The 18,323-nt window shown below is 42.9% G+C and overlaps 1 protein-coding gene across 1 annotated transcript in view; it reads left to right on the forward strand.

Annotated features, from left to right (window-relative positions):
• LOC117831723 (atrial natriuretic peptide receptor 1-like) overlaps window positions 1–17,802 on the forward strand; it is a gene marked incomplete at its 5' end in the record, with an annotated part of 43,500 nt that extends 25,698 nt beyond the window's left edge. The window contains 20 exon segments of the mRNA XM_034710529.1: window positions 3,219–3,313; window positions 4,199–4,334; window positions 5,082–5,166; window positions 5,597–5,717; window positions 6,043–6,072; window positions 6,074–6,118; window positions 7,826–7,903; window positions 8,208–8,312; window positions 9,043–9,113; window positions 9,226–9,298; window positions 9,300–9,390; window positions 10,089–10,244; window positions 11,605–11,652; window positions 11,655–11,772; window positions 11,865–12,011; window positions 12,112–12,235; window positions 13,151–13,219; window positions 13,613–13,787; window positions 14,123–14,221; window positions 14,555–17,802. Of these exon segments, the coding sequence (XP_034566420.1) occupies window positions 3,219–3,313; window positions 4,199–4,334; window positions 5,082–5,166; window positions 5,597–5,717; window positions 6,043–6,072; window positions 6,074–6,118; window positions 7,826–7,903; window positions 8,208–8,312; window positions 9,043–9,113; window positions 9,226–9,298; window positions 9,300–9,390; window positions 10,089–10,244; window positions 11,605–11,652; window positions 11,655–11,772; window positions 11,865–12,011; window positions 12,112–12,235; window positions 13,151–13,219; window positions 13,613–13,787; window positions 14,123–14,221; window positions 14,555–14,700 (2,012 nt within the window).
• Window positions 17,803–18,323: the final 521 nt, after the last annotated feature.

Here is an 18,323-nt window from a genome sequence, read left to right on the forward strand (position 1 = left end):
ATCAAATGCAGTAAATGTTACAGATCACAATTTAACACACTTTCTTTAACTCTCTTGTTACCAACCTGGCGGCGCCGACAGGATTTGACATGTGTACTTCTCAAAACCGTAACTCCTGAACCGTTTAAGATATCTAGAAAATTCAAAAACTAACAGAGAGCGGAGAAATAGACCTTTGCGCCCATATAGTTGTCATTACGGTATCCCCTAGGACTTCTGCAGTACGACCGTCCAATCACAGACTAAATTCACAAGTGTGTCACACCATTGTGACGCGAGCTTCTCAGTACCGTAACTCTTGAGAAAAATTAAAGGGATAGTTCTTTTTTTTTTGCAGTAAAATGTAAAACAATATAAGATGTAGACATTACAAAACATACAGAACACAGTACAGGAGGAGAGTATAGATGGTGGGGGAGTAAACAGACAGTCAAAGCTAGGATTAAACAAGTAAACAAGTAAGAGAATTAAACTTGCATTTTAAACAGCATTGTCAGACATGTTTTATAACCTAGCAAGAGTAAGTGCAGTCAGTTAGCGCTCTGAAACTGAAGGAGCAGGAACTGCTTATAGAAAAAGGCTGTCAGTGGAGACAGGCCCTACAAAAGCACAACCATGTAACCTTTATATTTACGTCCATGATCAAAAGTGAACAAACATCTAATATTTATATAAATCTGTTGTTTTTTTCTGTCTGTATCTGCGCTGTTTATGTTTATTGTATTCTCTGTGAAGCTGATCTCCCAAACACATAAATCAGAGCTTCATACAGACGTGTCTTTATTCCGTCTGTGCTCAGCTGTCGTTCTGCTGAATTTAGTTTCAGGTCAAATGTGAGTGAGAATATTTTATCTTCATTTTATTTTGATCACATTAAATCCGTAGCTGTAAATTCAATTCTGTCCTGTTTTATAATCAGTGACTTGTTTTCTTCATATCAACCACCGACCAATCACAGCCTTTCTCTCCGCAGCCCTAACAGCCTTGTTTCTATGGAGATGGTTGTCTTGGTCATTAAAAAGAACACCCCCCTCTTCATCCCAAACACACACACACACACACACACACACACACACACACACACACACACACCACATAACTGCTAATGCAATCATCCATAATTGGCCTCTTATACCTATATCCATATTTTTAGACCAAAAATCCGAGCAGATCTTCTTCTTCTTCTTCTTCTTCTTCTTCTTCTTCTTCTTCTTCTTCTTCTTCACTCGCAGTTGAAGCAGACTAATATTTTTTTTTTCAGAGTTACCTGTGATTTTCTTCTTTTTTCAGACAGTGAAGATAATTTGAAGACTTGTTTTGATCATAATGCTGTAAAAAAAACCTGCAAAATACCTTTTTATGGCCCAAATACTGAACTGTTACTATATTAATGTGAAGTAGAGAAAGGGTTTGCTTCTCTATTATAACATGAGTAATAGAAGAGATAAAGTCAGACATATATAGTTAAAATAATGAGAAAAAAATCAAAATAATTAAATGAAACAATTAAAATTATGAGAAAAAATTGAAAATGTGAGAAAATATCTAAATTTTTAGAAAAAATTAAATTATGAGAACAAATATCTTAAATATGACAATTTAAAATAATGAGAAAAAAATGAAATAATGAGAAAAAAATGTATTGAGAACATTTAAAATATTGAGAAACATTTTATTTATGAGAAAAAAATTGAATTATGAGAAAAAATCCCAACTTAATATAAAAAATCTAGATAATGATAAAAAAATCTATTAGAAATGTGAGAATTTCTGCAGACAGAATTAAAGATAAATAAAAACATGAGTCACAAACACACAAAGGAAATAAAGTACAGGCTCACCTTTCCTCATAAACTTTAAACTTAAATTCATCAAAGTGGATCAAAAAAAGACAAAAGAGTTTGTTTCGATCACCGTCAGACTTAATTTTTCTCAATTGATTTATTCTCTGTTTTCAAACCGTTTGACTCCTCCTCCACTTCTCTGTTTCTACGGTAACCGCTCGCTGCATCGTTCAGGTGGTATCACTTCATCCACTCAGGTGTCAGAGGACATTAGCATAAAATAAAGCTCCTGCATCCCCTGCATCCCCTGCATCCCCTACATCCCCTGCATCCCCTGCATCCCCTGCATCACCTGCATCCCCTGCATCACCTGCATCACCTGCATCACCTGGATCCCCTGCATCACCTGCATCACCTGGATCCCCTGCATCACCTGCATCACCTGCATCACCTGCATCCCCTGCATCACCTGCATCACCTGCATCACCTGCATCCCCTGCATCACCTGCATCACCTGCATCCCCTGCATCACCTGGATCCCCTGCATCACCTGCATCACCTGCATCACCTGCATCACCTGCATCCCCTGCATCCCCTGCATCACCTGCATCACCTGCATCCCCTGCATCACCTGGATCCCCTGCATCACCTGCATCACCTGCATCACCTGGATCCCCTGCATCACCTGCATCACCTGGATCCCCTGCATCACCTGCATCACCTCTATCACCTGCATCACCTGCATCACCTGCATCACCTGCATCACCTGCATCACCTGCATCACCTGCATCACCTGCATCACCTGCATCAGTGTACAGCCTCAGCTATAAGCTCATATGGTGTCACAACAGCCGACACACATCAGCTCTGACCCCGAATATTTCTGTCCCTTTAAAAAACAAGCAGACAGACTGAAACGAGACACAACAGCTCGAGGTCAAAGGTTAAAAGCGGGGTTTATGTTCCTGCTGTCAAAGAGAATAACTCATTATCTTATGTCCTTTTTGTAGATGCACATCTATGACAGATTGATAGAAAAAAGAGGAAGATACGGACTCATTGAAAGAAAACAATCACATACATTAAGCCATTATAATGAGAAAGTGAGTCAGAACTATGAGATACAGTCAACAAGACTTATCTCAGAGCAACACCAACTAGACTCAACCTGATCAGATGAAAATAACACTTTTGAGATGTAAGAAATAATTATTGGATAAAAATAAAATGCTGAAAAGTCATATAAATGAGATAAAAGTCAAAATTCAGAGTTATTTAGTCAAAATTATTATTTACAAAAAGTGATGAGTTTAAAAATCGAACCATTAGATAAAAAGTCAAAATTATGAAATTAAAAGTCAAAGTTATGAAATAAAAAGTCAAAATTATGAAATTAAAAGTGTAATTAATAGTGATGTCTGTTCTGCTCCTCAGGTGTGACGGGGTTGGTCCACCTGGACGAGAACGGAGACAGGGAGACGGACTTTGCTCTGTGGGACATGATCGACACCAACACCAGCGCCTTCCAGGTGAACACGCTCTCTGAAGTCATCTTTGTTTTTTATACTGTATATGTTAACGTCCTGCAGACTTTATGGTTTCAAGTCAAACTTATATTCATGTTTTCACTTTGTGTCAGAGATATGAAAGCAGCTATGATGTGATGGTTTTAGCTGTTTTTAAGTCACAGCCTTTTTATTAAACTTCAGTTTCATGTTTTACATCTTCTTCAAACAGGATGTCAGAAAGTTCAGGCAGAGAGGAGTTTAGAGGACGAGTGTTTTATTCCTCCTCTGAATACGAGTCAAAGGCTGGTGAGGAAGAAAAGAGAGAACATTAACTGTAAACAGGAAACGATTTTTAAGATGAGATGTGACATCTCTCTGGACCTTCACCTGTGTGTGTGTCTTTAATTGGTCTCTGTGGTCCTCTGGTTTTGTTCTGTTTTAACTCCTCTCCCTCTTTGCTCCCGCCTCGCTCGCTCGCTGTAATACTTTCTGTCGTTCTGCGTCTCAGCGTGGAGATCGGTGAGAGGTTAATCCCTGGGGCGCTCAGGAAGGATTCGTCTTTGGAGAATGTAGAGGAGGTTAAAGTCACTCCGTTGAAGTGTTACGTTACTGTCGGCGTGAGGTGAACCTTTTACTCTGAGTCTGATGGTTTCAGACTTTTAATGGTGGATCTTAGAAACAGATTCATTTTGAGGGTTGGAAGCCACAAAAGATCTGAAACCTCTGAATAATAACCGTGAAGCTTCAATTAAAGGCCTGGGCTTCTATTTACTTCCACATGTGAACTCATCGACCTTCATGTGAGACAGGCGTCAGGTGTTTTTATATGTGAGTAAGGCTCAGTAAGCAGGGCGCTGGTTCAGCTCTCCCACATCATGTCACAGTTTTTATTTTGTGTTCTTTCAGATAGTTTTGGTTTACAACAGCTCAGAGGAGCAGCTGACGGCCATCCCTGGAACTTCTCTTCACTGGCTGGGCGGAGTTTGTCCTCCCGATGTTCCAGTCTGTGGCTTCAAAAACGACTACCCCATCTGCCTCGCAAGTCAGTGGACAAAACAAGACTGATCCAAACACACACACACACACACACACACACACACACATCACACATCACACATCACACAATCAGTGTTTACATCTAATTCAGAGATACACTGCAGAAACTAAAATCTAACCGAGCGTATTCAAATTATAAAAAAATAAAAACAAAAATAGATAAACTAATTAATAAAAATTATGTGATTTAAAATAAGCAAGCAAATATAAATAAATACTGATAGTGATTTAAAAAAGAATTTCAAAATAAAAGGAGCAATTGATGTTTTTGTCTGTTTTAGTGTTTTTTATAAACTTTATAGGGCGGTACTGCACATGTGCAACTCTCGAAATAGATAGGAATAAAGTAGGATGGTTCACTTGCATGTTACTGTCATGCACAATGTTTGTTCTATTCAATTATGTTTCCATATTTTGGATTCATGTCTGACTGATTGGTTAGCTTCGGGACAGATCAGGCCTTGGGGCAGCAGATTGCATAGTCTTAAATTACACTGAAAATATCAACTCCATAAATATGTGAAATCACAAAATACAAGTAATGAAGTTTTGACTTGTGTCTCATAATCTGTCCTTCTGGCTTCAGATAAGGTTTATTCCTGATCAGGTGACTGTGAAATATATTTAATGTGATGAAAGATTTTGACTTTAAATTAAACAAAGACACTTTAAGATCTAAGTGTTTACCGTGTGAAGTTCTTATGAGGAGTATTAAAGACTCTCTCTGTTACAGAGACGATCACCATCCACCAGATGCTCTCCATCATCCTCTTCTTCATCTTCATGATGACCGTCACCGTCACCGTCTTCATCTACAGGTGAGAGATCAGCCGAGTCCACGTCACCGAGTATCCCAGCATGCTTTGTGCAGAAACAGCTGCTTACACATCTCTCTCTCTCTCTCTCTCTCTCTCTCTCTCTCTCTTTCTCTATCTCTCTCTCTCCTCTCTCTCACCCCCTCTCTCTCTCTCTCTCTCTCTCTCTCTCCCTCTCTCACCCCCTCTCTCTCTCTCTCTATCTCTCTCTCTCTCTTTCTCTCTCTCTCCCTCTCTCACCCCCTCTCTCTCTCTCTCTCTCTCTCTCTTTCTCTATCTCTCTATCTCCCTCTCCCCCCCCCCCTCTCTCTCTCTCTCTCTCTCTCTTCCTCTCTCCCTCTCTCCCCCTCTCTCCTCTCTCTCCCCCTCTCTCTCTCTCTCTCTCTCGCTCTCTCTCTCTCTCTCTCCTCTTCTCTTCTCTCTCTCTCTCCAGGAGGATGAAGCTGGAGAAGGAGCTGGTGGCTCAGCTGTGGAGGATTTCTGGGACGACACTCCAAATGAGCAACATGGACAAAGTGCTGCGGAGCGGCAGCAGATCTATCACACTGTCACTGGTCAGCACACGCACACACACACACACCACACCCCACACACAACACACAAACACACACAGACATACGTAAACACACACACGCACATACGCAATAACACATTGCTCACCCTGTACCTGGTTAGCAGACACACACACACAGACACATACATACATACATACATAAACACACACACACACACACACACAGACACACACACACACACACACACACACACACACAAACACACACACCCCTCCATCCCCCTCTTTCTTCTTGTATTGTGTGTAACATGAAACCCTCTGTAAGCCCTGCCCCTGATCCACACTCTCTGATCCTGTGTCTCCAGAGAGGCTCAAACTATGGCTCCCTGATGACCCGGAGATGGGAACCTGCAGGTTTTTGCAAAGACCGGATACTTTAAGGTCAGTGTGTGAGTCAGACCTGTATCACAGTCTAATAACTGTCTGTCCTCTCTGTGTGAACACTCTCACCCTGCAGCGATCGCTCACATCCCCTCAAACCCTCTCCATCGTCACGGTTACTTTTAATGAGTGTGGAAAACGTTCACACACTGTCCACTCTAGAATTCTCTTCTGGGTTATTAAAGCTCTTATTATATATATATATATCTATATATTATACTATATTATATATAGGTATATATATATATATATATAATATATTACTATGGTAACTCAATACAACACATCGTATGACGTATCGTATTGCTTGTGACATATATCATGACTTACCATATGATATCATTTCATACCGTATCGTAAAGTGAAGTATGTGATCATTTCATACCCGTATCGTAGAGTGAAGTATTGTATCGTGACATACCGTATCGTAAGTGAAGTATTGTAGCGTGACATAGCCGTATCGTAAAGTGAAGTATTGTATCGTGACATACCGTAATCGTAAGTGAGAGTAATTGTATCGTGACATGACCGTATCGTAAAGTGAAGTATGTGTATCGTGACCTACGTATCGTACAGTGAGTATTGTATCATTTCATACCGTATCGTAAAGTGAAGTATTGGTACGTGCATACCGTATCGTAAAGTGAGAGTATTGTATCGTGACATACCGTATCGTAAAGTGAAGAGTATTGTACGTAAAGTGAAGTATTGTATCGTGACATACCGTATCGTAAAGTGAGTATTGTATCGTGACATACCGTATCGTAAAGTGAAGTATTGTATCGTGACATACCGTATCGTAAAGTGAAGTATTGTATCGTGACATACCGTATCGTAAAGTGAAGTATTGTATCATTTCATACCGTATCGTAAAGTGAAGTATTGTATCATTTCATACCGTATCGTAAAGTGAAGTATTGTATCGTGACATACCGTATCGTAAAGTGAAGTATTGTATCGTGACATACCGTATCGTAAAGTGAAGTATTGTATCGTGACATACCGTATCGTAAAGTGAAGTATTGTATCGTGACATACCGTATCGTAAAGTGAAGTATTGTATCGTGACATACCGTATATTTTCTGATCATATCATTCAGATGTTACTGTTCGTATCGTACGAGGGCTGGATCCTGAAACTTGATGTTTTTACTCTTTCAGGAAAGAGTGTTAGCACATTTCTTAAAACCTAACTTTGATGAATGCAGACTTCAGATCTTTCTTATAGAAGCAGAGGAGGTGTTGTTGTTTCAGCTTTGTTTGTTTGTTTGAGGGTTTGACCTTCTCTCCTGTTTACTCTCAGACTGAAATGATTACGAGGTTTAAAGGGTAATATTGGTATTTTCACCGACAGGCTCAGATTGTTATTCTGAGAGAGAGAGAGAGATCTTCATGTTAGAGAGGACACCAGAACACTCCTGACATAGCTCTCTTTAGAAAACAGTAATCTTATCCTGCAGAGCCGAGGCTCTTATACAGCACTCCATAGGTTTATCACCTGGAGACTGAAACACTGAGAGAAGACTGAGCCTCAGGAGCTGAATGTCATCCAGAAATCACATCTTAACAGAGACTGGTGTTTTTAAGAGCAGCTTTTGTAATATGAAATATTTCTGCAGAGGAAGCTGTCATCGTCACTGGGTTTAGGGTTGGTGTCAATATAAAAGCAAGTGTTGAGTGTTGACTTTGCTTTTTGCTTTCTTCCAGGGGAACATCGCAGCCATCAAATACACCAACAAGAAACGCATCGAGCTGAACAGGATGGTCCTGTTTGAGCTCAAACACGTGAGTGACCGAGCGTCTCCCACACAGACAGACAGAGTATTTAAATGATAACATGATTCAATTAACCACCAGAAAATAAAAGCATGATTATCCAATATAAAAAGATCTTTTTCCTTGCTTTTACTGGAAACATCCTCAAGTCTAGCCTGTGGCCAGTTTTCAGACCCTAATTCAAGCCACAGAGCTAGTGACAATTTTGTGCGATTGTTTTTTAAAAATGAACTTCAATCTGGAAGTTTAAATATTCACATATGAATCTGTTCACTTGAGATGTGTGTGAAATCTTAGCTTTGTGTTTGTGTAGATGCGTGACGTTCAGAACGAACATCTGACCCGGTTCATTGGAGCGTGCATCGACCCTCCAAACGCCTGCATCATCACCGAGTACTGCCCGAGAGGAAGTCTGCAGGTACCTGTCCTGTCTGTCTCTGTGCACCTGTCTGTCTCTCTGCACCTGTCTGTCTGTGTGCATCTGTCTCTCTGCAACTGTCTGTCTGTGTGCAACTGTCTGTCTGTCCTCTCTGCACCTGTCTGTCTGTGTGCCCCTGTCTGTCTCTCTGCACCTGTCTGTCTGTGTGCATCTGTCTCTCTGCACCTGTCTGTCTGTCTCTCTGCACCTGTCTGTCTGTGTGCACCTGTCTGTCTGTCTCTTTGCACCTGTCTGTCTGTGTGAACCTTCTGTCTCTCTGCACCTGTCTGTCTGTCTCTCTGTCTATCTCGCACCTGTCTGTCTGTGTGCACCTGTCTGTCTCTCTGCACCTGTCTGTCTGTGTGCACCTGTCTGTCGCTCTGCACCTGTCTCTGTCTCTCTGTCTATCTGCACCGTCTGTCTAGTGTGCACCTGTCTGTCTATCTGCACCTGTCTGTCTGTGTGCACCTGTCTGTCTCTCTGCACCTGTCTGTCTGTGTGCACCTGGCTGTCTCTCTGCACCTGTCTGTCTGTCTCTCTGTCTATCTGCACCTGTCTGTCTGTGTGCACCTGTCTGTCTCTCTGCACCTGTCTGTCTGTCTCTCTGTCTATCTGCACCTGTCTGTCTGTGTGCACCTGTCTGTCTGTCTCTCTGTCTATCTGTCTCTCAGTCTGTCTGTCACTCTGTCAGGTGTTTTGCAGGCTGTAACAGTCTGTTTACTTTCTGCAGGACATCTTGGAGAACGACAGTATCACTCTGGACTGGATGTTCAAATATTCTCTGATCAACGACATCGTCAGGTTTGTTATTTTTTCCGTGCATTCACATATTTAAGAGCTGTCTCACTTGTCTTTTCATACATCCCTCTCCCTCTCTCTCCCCCTCTCTCTCCCCCTCTCTCTCTCTCTGCAGGGCATGGTGTTTCTGCACAACAGCCGTCATTGTCTCTCACGGTAAACTCAAGTCGTCCAACTGCGTAGTGGATAAACCGCTTCGTCCTGAAGATCACCGACTACGGTCTGTCCAGCTTCCGATCCGACTGCGACTCAGGGAAAGACGCTCACGCTTACTACGCTCGTGAGTTCATTACTTTTATCCATTTCACTACAGGTACAATGAAACTGAGACTCTCTGTGAGTGCAAAATTTAAAGAACTTTGCAGAGACAGCAGGAGAGGGAGTAAAGTAAGACGTGTGCAAAGACAAGGATTGATCCACCAATGATCTGAGAGTCCTGCAGTGATGCTGTGACAGGATCTGCATCGATGGAAAGTCACCTGCAGGAACCTGAAACTGCTCTCTCTCTTCACCCGGTCGTCACTGACTGATATTGGAAAATAATCCTGATCATGAGACGTGAGATGATGATTACCTTCTTGGTCTTTTGGGTGTCAAAATGCAGGATAAACATGCTTCAACAAAGCTGGTATTCCCTGACATCAAAAGGACACTTCAAGAAAAGCAGCCGACATTTTCAGATATTAAAGCTTGTTACTTGTTTTTGAACGTGCCTGAATGCCTGCACCAAGGTTCCTGGTTCTGCTGCAGCCTCTCTGGGTGGTGTTTGCATGTTCTCCCTGTGCATGTATAGGCCTCCAAAGACATGCTCGTTAGGTTAATCCGTCGCTCTAAATTGCCCGTAGGTGTGACTGTGTCTGATTGTCCATGATAGGCCGAGGCTCTTGCTCGATGAGAGCTGAGAAAGGTTCCTTAAAGACCCCTAACTTACCCGTCTTCATACATACCTGTCATTGTTTTGTTCTTCAAACGTTGCAGAGCGGTTGTGGATGGCTCCAGAGCTGCTCAGGATGGAGTCCTCTCCTCCCTCAGGGACGCAGAAAGGAGACGTCTATGGCTTTGGCATCATCCTCCAGGAGGTGGCGCTGCGCAGGGGAGCTTTTTACCTGGAGGGAGAACCGCTGAGCCCTAAAGGTGAGACTCAGAGATCACACGTTGACTCAACACGACTTCTTACAGAAATTGAACCTGACGGCTCGCAGGAAAGATTCTGGGTAGAGTTGGTGTGAAAATCTGCCCCACATATGCAGCCCAGTGGTCTGTTGCAGCAGCTCTGCATAAGTTGAGTCCAGAGTTAGCGTTTAAAGTAGTCTCTAAACCAAATGTTAAACGAGTTAGTTTGTAACTTAAGTTGTGTCGTTGTTTGGTTTCACCACGGAGACGTTAGGTTCATCTTAACTAGCTGACCTTAACGTCCAAACTGATCTAAATATTGTTCCAGAAATGACGTTTTCAGTCCGTTTGACCAATCAGAGAACAGCTTCTTTCATAACTCCTGTTAACCTTGTTGCATCTAAACAAGCTAAGGGCTAATCATACCTGCCATAACTCCTGTTCATCCACAAACAGCAACATAAAGGTAAACTATGACAAAGCATGTTGATATGGTGATAATTAATCTATAGTGTGAAATACCAACAGTGACATCTAGTGGTGAAATCGTGAACTTCAACATATGGTACGGAAATATAATGGTGCTCTAGTGTTGTGCAGATCTACGGTGGTTATCTGTATCATGGAGAGCGTGTTGTCCACCCATCACAGCTGCTTCTCCTCATCCTTCAAATGATCCCGTCTTTGAAAACAGAGCGCCATGAAGACCGGCCTGTTAGAGAGGACTTTACTCAGAGCGAGGTTTCAAATGTAAGACGTAACTTATGCTAACGTTGGAACTTATCTCAGCTTGAGTTTAGCGCACATGTGAATACAGCTTCAGTGTCTAACTCCATCACATGTGAGTGACGGGCGTAGAGGTGCTAATAAGAGAGATAAAGAGGATACTGTAAAGGCGTTTAAGATGCTGTCAGACAAACCCTGAGTCTGAAGCTTTCAGTCACAACACGTTTCTGTAAATGAATCAAGACTGATCCTTCAGAAGTTTTCAAGGCTGTGAGGAGCAATTAAAGTCTGTTTCTGAGGATAATACAAGAGAAGATAATGGGCTCATTAGTCGGATCTATTTAAAAGACGAGTAAACAATTAAGACGAACAAAGCTCTTCTTCATCTTTCCGTGTTGGCAGAAATTGACCACATTTTCAAGGTGAGCTGCACGTGCCAACGTACCATGACGTTTTCCCTCCAGTCCCTGAGAACATATCTTCACCAACATGTCTTCATAACGTCCGTCTCTGCTGCTTCGTCCTCGATCACGCTGCTGCTTTCACAGCATGTTTCGATGCCACATCTTTGTAAAACTTGTAATTTGTTTAACGTATACACTCCTGAAACATTCTTTCCTTCTGCCCTGACCCTCCTCTTCCTCTTCCTCTGCAGAGATCGTGGACCGGGTGATTCTAGGCGAGTGGCCCTGCCTCAGACCGACCACGGACCACAGAGTCACAGTCCTGAGCTGGGTCAGCTGATGCAGCGCTGCTGGGCCGAGGAGCCGACGGAGAGACCCGAGTTCAACCACATCCGGGTGCTGTTGAGGAAACAGAACAAGTGAGTGCTTCATCAGGAGGAGGAGGGGTAAGATCTCCTTCTCAGATCAGGGCTGGATGTAGCTGATTGTCCCCTTCATCATGTGTCCTCAGGGAGTCGAGGACGAACATCCTGGATAACCTGCTGTCCCGTATGGAGCAGTACGCCAACAACCTGGAGGAGCTGGTGGAGGACCGGACTCAGGCGTACCATGAGGAGAAACGCAAGGCTGAGGCCCTGCTGTACCAGATCCTGCCCCAGTGAGTCACTGATAAATCCATGATGATCGATTGTTTACACGTCTCCTGACAATCCCCCCCCCCCTCTGTTCTTTGTGCACCTCTCTCGCCCCGTCCTCAGCTCAGTAGCTGAACAGCTGAAGCGAGGAGAGACGGTTCAGGCCGAGGCCTTCGACTCTGTCACCATCTACTTCAGTGACATTGTGGGTTTCACCGCCATCTCTGCGGAGAGCACGCCGATGGAGGTGAGAGAGTCTGAAGTATTAGAAAGGTCCTGAAGTTCAAAGGCAGTGATCTTTCATAAACAAGTTTATGCCAATAACTGTCTGTGACATGACTCTTTTTCTGATGATGAGCTAGATATCCCAACAAACGTTCTCCTCAGACTCTTTCCAAACAGGGCAGGTTTAGACCAGACTCTATGTTCTATTATTAACAAAGACCCAACATCAAGACCGGATCAGATCCAGTCCCATCTTCCAGACAGGACTCAGTCTTATCTCATCTTAATCCACCATGAGCAGAGCACTTTGCAGCATTTAGCAAGTTACAGTGGCAAGGACAAACTTCCTTTAACAGGCAGAAACCTCCAGCAGGACCAGACTCATGTTAGACACACATCTGCTGAGACCGTGTTGGAGAGAGGGATAGAGGGAGAGGAGAGAGAGGGAGATGATAGTGGGGAGACGGATAGTAGTAGTTGTAGCAGCTGGAGTCTGGACCACGTCCACAGCAGCAGAGATCCAGAGGAACCTACGAGACAAGGGAGCTCAGGGACTCCAGAAAGGTCTATGGTTAGTAACTTTAATGGGACAGGAAGAGTTAAAGTGAGAGACAGGCAGAGAGAGGAGAGAGAGGGAAAGACAGGATCCCAGTGTGTCAGTCTAAGCCTATAGCAGCAGAACTAAGAGCTGGTCCAAGCCTGATCCAGCTCTAACTATAAGCTTTATATCACTGATAACAAACTTCTGTGTTTTTTTTGGTCCTTTCACTCGGCGTCTAATCTTTCAAAATACAAACAATGCAGTCCTGTGACAGGTGAGGGGTGCAGTTTTTTTAACCCCTTATCTTCAACTAGTGCGCTGCAGATACAAATCCTCTCTTCCTCCATTCATCTGTCAGCTACTGGAATGACTTGATCCCGCCCTCCGTCTCTGCAGGTGGTGACTCTGCTGAACGATCTGTACACGTGCTTCGACGCCATCATCGACAACTTTGACGTTTACAAGGTAAAAAACGAAAGCGTACACGAATAATCTTCATCGTTTAGAATGTTTGGAAACACTGTGGAATGCAGTGACATCACATTTCAGCTAGGACACGCCCCTGAGTCTGAGCAGGCGGTAGAACATCCTTTAACAAGACAGACGAACAACAGCATCAATTAAAGAGAGCTGCACTCAGCAGATAAATGAGATTAGTATTTAATCCAGATTATATCACTTCGATAATGTTTTGAATTAAAAAATGTTTAAGACTTTTAGAAAAGTAACTGCAGGAGAGTGGAGAGAGAATGAAACCACATGAACTCGTGTTAAATAAAAGAAGAGTCAGTCTTCATCTCCTCTGTGGAAACTGACTCAGACACCGTTCTGTTGTTTGTGGTCCGTTGGCGCCCTCAGGTGGAGACCATCGGTGACGCCTACATGGTGGTGTCGGGGCTTCCGGTGAGGAACGGGAAGCTGCATGGGCGGGAGGTCGCCCGCATGGCGCTCGCACTGCTGGACGCCGTCCGGACCTTCAGGATCCGCCACCGAGCTGAGGAGCAGCTGAAGCTGAGGATAGGGATACACAGCGGTGAGGAGGACAGGCTCAGAGTATTTAAATGTGTTGATTTTTTAAATTCTTGCAGGATTCAGTTAATTCCAAAAAGTTTATTTTTGTTAAAGGTTCTTAAATGTTACAGTTTATTTTTCTTTATGATTTCTTACTGCATGCAAGTCTCAATCCCTGAACTGGATTTCTGATTCTTGTCGTAGTTTTCCTTCACTGTTTTGTTTGAGCAGTTGTGTTTTTGTGTAAAACAAAATGTCATATTAACATTTATTATAATTTAACCTGATGTTGCTTTACTCTCTGATTGATCTCAGCCTGATGAATGTATTAAAATGTGTGTTCTGTGTGTGTTGTAGGTCCCGTGTGTGCAGGTGTGGTGGGTCTGAAGATGCCACGTTACTGTCTGTTTGGTGACACCGTCAACACGTCGTCTCGTATGGAGTCCACAGGAGAAGGTCAGAACCACAAATTAGCACCAACTGTAGCCGACACTTTGTTAAAAGAAACAAAAAGGAACTCCTGGAATATCAGGATAGTTAATTAGCAGTTTTATTTTGATGTTAAAGCTCCTGAGAGAACTTTTTTTCTCTTTATGAAACAGATTTAAATTTTATTCACCGCAGCTGGAGAAACAGAAACACATCTTGTAACCATGTCACGTAGATGACACGTTGAACACGATGAACACGAGTGCCTGAGTGTTTAATTAGATGGAAGAGGAAGAAAATGTCAAATCTCATCCAAATGAAGTTTGTGTGTCTGTTTTAACTGTAAATGTGTGTGTGCAGCTCTGAAGATCCATGTGTCGGCGGCGACTCAAGACGTCCTCCTGGAGTTCAACTGCTTCCAGCTGGAGCTGAGAGGAGAGCTCGACGTCAAGGGCAAAGGAAAGATGACCACCTATTGGCTACTGGGAGAGAGCGAGAGCCAATGACATCACCAGGAACAGGAGGATGATGGAGGACAGGGAGGAGGAGGAGGAGGAGATGAATCTAATGAAGGAACTTAAGTAGTGATGGTTTCCCGTGTCTTCGTCTTCGTCCTACAGATCTGTCGGAGGACTCGTCACCTCCTGGGTGTTTTTAAGTTTCTGACTTCACAACAAGGAGAGGGAGAGTCTCGGTACATTCACCACAAACATGAATAAACTGTATCAATAATGAACTAAAGGAGGAGGAAAAACAAGTGTCGGTGACTGATAGAAGCCTGATCCAGGATTCAGACCGGACTCACAGAAGGCGTCCCACAGGGAAGTGTTTAAAGAGAGAAACAGTTCACCAGGAGGACTCTTCAGAGAGGGGAACATCTCACCTTGATGGTTTAGAGCCAGAGTCTGTACCAGATCAGCTGGTGGAGCCCAAGAGACAAACTCCAAAATGCAGGAGTGTGAAAAACACGAAGTTCCTTTAGTGTCCACTGGATGCTGGCTGCAAAAGCTGAGGAATCCCCATTAGGCCTCATGTTAAAATGCCAACATGTTCTCTGCGTAAGTCATATTTCATGATGCATTGAATTAGATTTTTATCATATTTATAAAGTTGTATCATCAGGGCCACGACTGAGTCCACCTCTTTGCCTGTGGTCAGCGTTTCCAATATGGCAGCAGCTGTCGTTTAGCTTCAAAACTCCTCTGTAGAAACCGACAGGTGACCTCACTGAGCCAGGTTTTATACGGTCTACGGTGGAGTCGCAGTATCGACGTCACACTCCGTTCTTTAGCTGAACAAAACACACATTTAACTGACTGATATAACGTTGGATAATGTGGGTCCAGTCCACAGCATCACAGATTCAGTGACACTCAGTGTTATGAGATGTAGCCGTAAGACTTCTCTCTTATAAGTCACCAAACCTCACAGACAAAGAGGTCACTTTATCTCCCCGCACACGAGCTGCTGCCTCGACTCTTTAGTCTCTGTTATGGAAGTATTCTGCAGGGTCCAGAGCAAAACCACACCATGACACCTACTTACCAACAAACGTCAGCAACACAAAACCCCTCACTTTACAGAGAGAAAGCCAAGGAGCCAAAGCATGTCCTTAGGTGATCATTGACATCATGCTTATCGAGCAATGAAAGGTCTAAGATCCCTCAGGTTGTTAAGGTAAGATAAGACAGTGAGGTAAAGAGTGAGGTAACATACAATAAGGTATAAGATGTATTTTAGTACTTTATTTTTATGTAGAAAGTGAGCTGTGTACCTTATACACCAGTGTGACATGCAGAGAGGTATTTTATTATATTAGTGTTTCATCCAGATGTCATTATAATCCAGATAAACCGCCACCATCACCCGCTGCACATGATCCACCATGGCCCCACTTTACTCATGCATTTAAAGGAAACTGTGATAAACTAAGCTGCCTCATTTGTAATCTAGAATTGAGTTTACTCTCTACTAACGTTCGGACGTTGCACCAGCTGAGATAGCTCCAATGTTAGCATAAGTTACACCTTAAATATGACAGCTCGCTCTGAGTAAAGTCCTCCCTAATAGACCGGGTGTCATGGCGCTCTTTTTTTAAAGACAGGATCATTTGAAGGATGAGGAGAAGCAGCTGTGATGTGTCGACAACACGCTCTCTGTGTTTGATCACATGAAGAATAAACATACGATGATGCACAGATAAGCACCTAGCATCTGCACAACATTAGAGTACTGTTATATTAACGTGCCGTATGTTGTAGTTCGGGATTTCACCACTAAATGTCACTGTTGTTATTTTACACTATAGATTAATTATCACCATATGAACATGCTTTGACATAGTTTACCTTTATGTTGCTGTTTGTGGATGAACAGGAGTTATGGCAGGTATGATTAGCCCTTAGCTTGTTTAGATGCAACAAGGTTACAGGAGTTATGAAAGAAGCTGTTCTCTAATTGGTCAAATGGAGTGAAAACGTCATTTCTGGAACAATATTTAGATCAGTTTGGATGTTACGGTCTGCCTGTGAAGATGAAATTAACGTCTCCGTGATGAAACCAAACCACAAAACAACTTAAGTTACAAACTAACTCATTTAACATTTGGTTTAGTGACGACTTTAAATGCTAACTTATCCAGAGCTGCTGCAACAGACCACGGGAGGTGGGCGGAGCCAATCCAGGTGGGTATGGTCTGCAAAAGTGACCGTTGGTTGATCACAACAGGTAGCTAGCAGGATTGCAGACTCCACATGGTGAAAACAGAAGGTACCAGAAAGAGCTACACAGCTGCACTGGAACTGCACATTGCTGACTTTGCTGAGTGGAAAACCTTCACACAGAATGAGAATTAAAATCTTATTCCCTCTGAGAGAGCTTAAGAGAAACATGACGGCTAGCTTTTCAAAGTTTGGGAATCTCAATCATCCGTCTGAGTTAGCTGTATTGGAAAAAAAGTTCTGTATCATACGTGCAAATGTTTCACTTTTTGTAATAAAAGCTGAAATTACTGAAAACTTCTAAATCTTGTGAGGGAACACCTCGAATGCCCGTTCGTTTCCAAATCTTTGCAAAGATTGACTCAAGTATCACAGCAGCAGTTTAAAGGAGCTGAAGACTATCGGGGATCAAACCTGTGATGTCGCAGTAATGAGACACTCTCCAAACGTCTCAACGTGAGGACTGAAAGTGTCTGAGCGGAGATGAGGAAGACGAGGAGGACGATGAACAGAAAAGCCTCAAATGTCAGTGTGTCTAAATGTGTGAGAAACCTCTGCTATTTTTATATAGTGCCATCAGAGAGTGTAACACGTGGAGGCTGTGACTGAAACATGTAACGTCGTCTTCACAGCTCACCTCCGTCTGCTCGTTGGCGTCCTGCTTTCGTTTCAGATCATTTTGTAAAATCAGTTTGAATGTTCTTCTTTGTCGTTTTCTCTCGTGTTGCACTTCCCCTTCTGTGCCATTTTGCATCCCCGCAGTAGTCTAGACGTTCGCTTTGGTTCATGTGAGTATTCAGAAAACGAGCCCTGACTTCTCAGCGGGGATCGAACCAGCAGTGTTTGTTTGTACTGACCTATAGTGACCTGAATAAAGTCCTGTGCAGAGCTGCGTCTTCTGGGTTCATGTTGTGTGATGTGGCTGAATGTTTAAGTTTTAAAACATCTTTGCACACATCTTCTTACAGAGAGGTAAATAATGGATCATGTGAAGTGAGAGGATGGCAACACTAACAATATTAACTGTGATGCTTATTGGAGGGTTCTTGTCTCCATCAAATTCTTTCTTCTGATTGGTCTAAACCTGTTTACAACAATTATTAAATAAAATGTAACCAGAGTTATAAACATTACTTTTAGAGAGCTGTGTTCCACCTTTACCTCTTGAATGTTTCATTCTTCACTGTAGAGTTGAAGTGAAAGATCAAAATATCTACTTCAAGTATACAAGTAGGCTCTATATATAACTTTATTTAGTCCAAATTATTTTGAATGAGAAATGGTACCAAACCTGAATCTCCATAATTAGGGTTAGGGTTAGGGTTAGGGTTAGGGGTTAGGGTTAGGGGGTTAGGGTTAGGGTCAGGGTCAGGGTTAGGGGTTAGGGTTAGGGGTTAGGGGTTAGGGTT

This window comes from Notolabrus celidotus, chromosome 20 (genome assembly GCF_009762535.1).
Source record: "Notolabrus celidotus isolate fNotCel1 chromosome 20, fNotCel1.pri, whole genome shotgun sequence".
Classification (NCBI taxonomy): Eukaryota; Metazoa; Chordata; class Actinopteri; order Labriformes; family Labridae; genus Notolabrus; species Notolabrus celidotus.